The following is a 5,410-nucleotide window of genomic DNA, read 5'->3' as shown; positions in this document are numbered from 1 at the left end:
TAGCAATATATTAAAGTAATATTACTATTAGGTGAAGTATAATAATCATTACTATTTTACTTATCGGGAATATTGTTGGAAAACAGTTATCTTTACTCGCGTTAATTAAACGTGTGGTTTATGCATATCTTCTCAAAATGTAAAGAAATATGTATTTGGTGTAGGATTCCAATCACGTCGCTCAATATTCTCAATTCATTTTGCCTTGGTTTTTAAATTTTTTGGTTATATTAAAAAAATATTCTAATTTCACTCAGTTTGTCGTTCTGAATAATACAATATTGATGTGTGCTCTAACATTCTTTCAAAGACAAAACCGTAACTGATTAACGGGCGTCTGTTAAAATATCGATATCAATAATTTCTAAACAAATCCACCCACCCATCCCTAAGCTCGTGTGTAAACAAACATAATGATTTTAATGTGTATAAATCACGCCTAAAAGGGTCCAAAGCTTAACAAACCAGATCCACATATCATTTTAATTGATAAAAACACATCCAAAAAGTAAATATACAAAGATATTTGCTAATTTTCGGTAAAACAGTTACTAACCTATGAAAAGATATTTCGGGGTCTTTCTTGCGTGAATTCGATTTGCATCCTTTCACACAACACTGAGTCATTTTCGAAACTTAACAAATACACTAATAAACACACTGAACAATTGAGAATATGATTATATTACTTTAAATTCAATATTTATGAAGATTTGTTTACATCGTCTGACACTACATGTACTTGCTGACTGGCCCGCATAAAATGGCGTTTCTGCCGCAAGGCGGTCCCAGTGTGTTGAAGTAAACGAAATAGTGCCATATGCGAAGAAAGCAATTATTTTTGTCTTTTTTGTTACGTTCCAAATAAGCTTTGAGTAAAAGAGATAGACATATATATTGACAATTCTGCGTCGATTTCCCTAACATAAATATAACTTATTCATATAGCTAACTTTTGAGGCCTGTCCTCTTTATATTTAGTCATTGGTCTGCAGACATTCCGTCGTAGGTTCGTCTTGCTAACTGCAGCCACTTTATTCGTATATCTGCTTTTCGTGGTACATCAATAAATAATTTGTTTGGTAAAGATATAGAAGTATTATTACATTCAGGTACGACGCACCAACGATATTTTTTGCGGTCCATTATGATTAACGATTAAACAATCTGTAAACGTTAAGCTGGAAGATAGTAACAACGTCCCGTATAAATTAATATTAATTATTAGAGCAGTTCTGTGTCAAAAAACACCTTTAAAGCATTAAAATAACACAACGCGGTATGACATCCAGATGACGTCTGTTTGTTTACATTTTACCCACGTGTGACGTCATGCGCCGTGATTGGTGTTTCATTTGCCCTAAAGAATAGACTAAAAATATTATAATTATTGTATTTTATTTATTGATTTAAAAATACAAATCACAACTCTTTTACAAAAACAAATATGAGATAATATTTTTAATATTACAAACTTTACTTTAAACTGAATTTCAGATTTTTTGGTTATACCTGTCCGGTCCCCTATTGCCTTAATTGCCCAATTTACTGGTAGAAATTATATAATCATAACTGGCAATATATAGTAGAATTTTTCCGACAGCCACGAGATCCTCTTTCTTTATTATCCTATGAAAATGCTTATGCAATGAGCGATGGTAGATCTGTGAGTGGTCAGCTGAAAAAGTTTGTGTTCCGCGGAAAATCATCCACTAACGGAGACACACGAGGTGAATATCTAGAGATCGTGATACCAGAGTTGCTATCGGCCGGCTATTCGTTTTACACGTGGCCGTCAGCGCCGCTGCTTGCCTGGTACCTTTGGACGCAGAGGCGGAACTTGCGCGGACTGCGAGTGTTGGAGCTCGGCTGCGGCACTGGCCTACCTGGTATTCTAGCGGCGAAGTGCGGGGCCCGCGTCACACTCACTGACAGTGTAGCGTTGCCACGATCCCTCAGGCACTTGGCAGCTTGTTGCGAGGCCAACGGACTCGTACCCAATCGCGACGTGAAAATCACAGGCCTAGCGTGGGGTCTTCTGTTGGCCGACGTACACAACCTGCGGCCTGTAGACCTGCTGCTCGCGTCAGATTGTTTTTACGAGCCCACGCAGTTCGAAGAGATCTTGTCGACAGTTGCTTACTTGTTGGATGGTACTGACGCGCGATTTTTGTGTTCTTACCAGGAACGCAGCGCCGACTGGTCCATTGAAGCTCTGCTGAAGAAGTGGGGACTGAAGGGCGCTCTGCTGGACTTGGACTCCCTGAGTGAGAGCTCTGGCGTGGACTACAAAGCTTTGATCGGCGAGCGATCGTTGCACTTGTTGGAGATAGTTGCTGTTTAGGTTATGGCCAGTGCAGCAAGAGCCGCTCGCCTGTATGTGGGCAACCTGCCTTGGACAGTGGGCCACCGCCAACTGAGAGAATATTTCTCTCAATTCGGACCAGTTCAAAGTGCTAGAGTAGTTTTCGACCGTTCCACTGGTCTCAGTAAAGGATATGGATTTATAGAGTTTGCGAGCCCGTCTGGAGCTGCTGACGCTACCAACAAGCAGGTGCACATCCTTGAAGGATTGAATTTGACTGTACAAGTACAGAATAACTAGATAGTTAGCTTTTATAATGGCAGAAGCACTTCCAGAGTACCCTGATTCAGACTTCTCTGATGAGGACCAGACACCACTTGATGCATCATTCAACAAAGCTACAGACCATGTCAGAAAGATCACAAGCAAGTTGAACAACAATCAACTACTTGAACTTTACGGATTATTCAAACAAGGTACTGAGGGCAAATGCAACACCCCAAAGCCTGGGTGGCTGGATGGCAGAGGGCGCAGAAAATGGGATGCATGGAGAGCTCTAGAAGACATGCCCTGTGACCAGGCCAAGGAGAAATATATCCTATTAGTACAAAAATATGATCCAGAATGGTCTGAGTTGTCCGATAATCCTGGCAATTCTTCAGTGTGGGTTGCCGTATCATCATTACGCCATTCCCCAGAACCTGATTTGATTCACAGTGAACTGACATTATTAGACGCAGCTAGAGAAAATTGCAGTGAAAGAGTAACTGAGCTTTTACGTAAGAATCCTGATCTTCGGCATGATAAGGATGAGGATGGACTAACGGCGCTGCACTGGGCCGCGGATAGGAACGCTACACAGGCTCTTGCAGCTGCTTTACAAGGAGGATGTGAAATTGATGCAGTAGACGAGACTGGACAGACTGCACTACATTATGCTGCTTCTTGTGGACACATAGAGGCCACTAGCATGCTTGTTAAGGCAGGAGCATCCATATTGAAAGATGAGGATGACTGTACACCGCTAGACTTGGCTACTGATGAAGAAGTAAAGAAAATTCTGGAAGGTGCTACATAGCATTTTGTTTAGTTAGAAATAAATATGGATATAGTATTGAAATAAAGTTTATTAATACTTTATTGTATAAAATTTTATGAACTCTAACTTAATTTACTTATATTATTTTCAGGCTGTACATAAATGGCATAGCTCGTAAATGAAACTAATTTTAACCATAATTTTATACACATGTAATATCAAAACATATTCATCATTAACATAGAGAATGGACTGAGCAATAACCTCACAAAATTAACCCTGTAAAAGATTAATCCCTGATTACAATAAACAATTCAAATTTCGCTTTTTCTGGGTCTATGAAACAACCAATCAGAATAAAGCTTTTCTTTTCATGCTTGCAAATAATTCATTTAGATCGGTCTATTATCTGGATTGGGGATTTTGATTGCTATAATTTATTGAAAACGGTAGATGGTCATTGTGCAGCCAAATTCTGTCTCGTTTTTGTATGTAGTGATTGCGGCATAATATATACACAACTAAAAAATTTCCAAGTCTGTGGCTTCTAATCAAGATTCTAAAAATACAACCTGGCTGCACAGTGACTTGAAGAGAGATCACACTTCTCTGCATTTATTCATAGCTGGCTTTGGGATGATAAGTCCATGCTCTGTCTCTTGTATTTATACATAGATAGACATTGTTAACCAGTGTTTAATCATGACTGTACTATCACTTCTATATATCAAATAATTTAAAGGTTAAAGGACTCTGATTATAATTATAAATTACAAATGATTATTAACAGAACCCTAAAATATTTGTATTCTATTGTGCTGTAAAATAATATACTTAGGGTATTGGCACAAACTACAAACACGATAGTCTACATAAGTGTTGTTATTAGTAAACTCTTATTTAGTATTCTACAATACTTATTAGTAGAAATTCACTACAAATATACAAACAAAAACATACTAAGATTAAAAATTACTAATAGTACAAAATATTGGTTTGGTCTTATATTTGCGAGTTCTGAGTACCATCACCACCCAGCAGCAGTATCCACGCACTGTTGTGTTCCGCCATTGTAGCTAGTGTAATTACCTAGCAATATTATTACCATTATTGTAAGGCAACAAATCAAAACTTATGACCGTTTATGTAGCATATTTTGCGATTTCTCAAGAGAATCAATACCTATAGGGTACTTCCTGTTGACCTACAAACACGAAATTAGGGAAGGAACAATGTTATATTTAAGTATAATAACAGTATGGGAAACATTTGAAACCGTAAATATGTTGTTACGTGCCGCTATCCTAGCCGATGACATCGGGCGTTTCCGGAAGTATTCGGCTGCGCGGGCAGGCTGGCAGAAGAGAAGATATGTCACGCGGCGACTATTCTAATTATTCTCTCTGGCTGGACGTTGTCAAAAGAATGTCTAAAATTGTATTCTGTAATTATTTTGTTAATATAATGTTTACTGTAAAAAGAGCGTTTTACATTCAGAAGTGGGATTATACAAATGATAATTTGAAGTTACATTGAATTCGAATGTGAAGAGAACTATCGGAATAAATCTGTGATGAATCATTGAATGCCAAAATTAAAATTACCAGATTCTCAGATTTTTAGTTACCATGGCAACGTCTACGTCTGTTGAAGTAAATATGTTGGGAATGCATATGGAATTGATGTCTGTACATTACTACGATTCACGACATTCATAAGAAAAACTTCGTTATGCCTGCTGCTTGGCTCACTGAAGAGGCTGTTTTTTTTAGAAACTAAATCATTGGAGACAGGAATGATTGGAGTCATGTGTAGTCAAATCGGTGGCGCAACACTTCAGGCTGACAATGCGAACGTGCGTAACTGTTTATTTTATTTAATCTGATCTGTCTGTGGCCGTGAGCCTTTTGATAATATTCTATCTGTAGCCATGACCATTCTGGTCATATTCTGTCTGTAACCATGAGCATTCTGATCATATTTTGTCTGTAATCATGAGCATTCTGATCATATTCTGTCTGTAGCCATGAGCATTCTGATCATATTCTGTCTGTGACCATGAACAT

At 38.0% G+C, this 5,410-nt stretch overlaps 1 protein-coding gene across 1 annotated transcript; it reads left to right on the top strand.

The window, feature by feature from the left end:
- The first annotated feature begins 1,576 nt into the window (after positions 1-1,576).
- On the top strand, positions 1,577-3,455 carry LOC115451063 (acyl-CoA-binding domain-containing protein 6-like). The gene is given in 2 exon segments (XM_030179261.2): positions 1,577-2,281; positions 2,592-3,455. Coding segments are annotated over 2 exon segments (1,425 nt in total). The 5' UTR covers positions 1,577-1,648; the 3' UTR covers positions 3,384-3,455.
- Positions 3,456-5,410: the final 1,955 nt, after the last annotated feature.

Source organism: Manduca sexta, chromosome 16, assembly GCF_014839805.1.
Source record: "Manduca sexta isolate Smith_Timp_Sample1 chromosome 16, JHU_Msex_v1.0, whole genome shotgun sequence".
NCBI lineage: Eukaryota > Metazoa > Arthropoda > Insecta > Lepidoptera > Sphingidae > Manduca > Manduca sexta.
The sequence above is the reverse complement of the archived record's forward strand: the minus strand, read 5'-3'. Positions and strand labels throughout refer to the sequence as shown.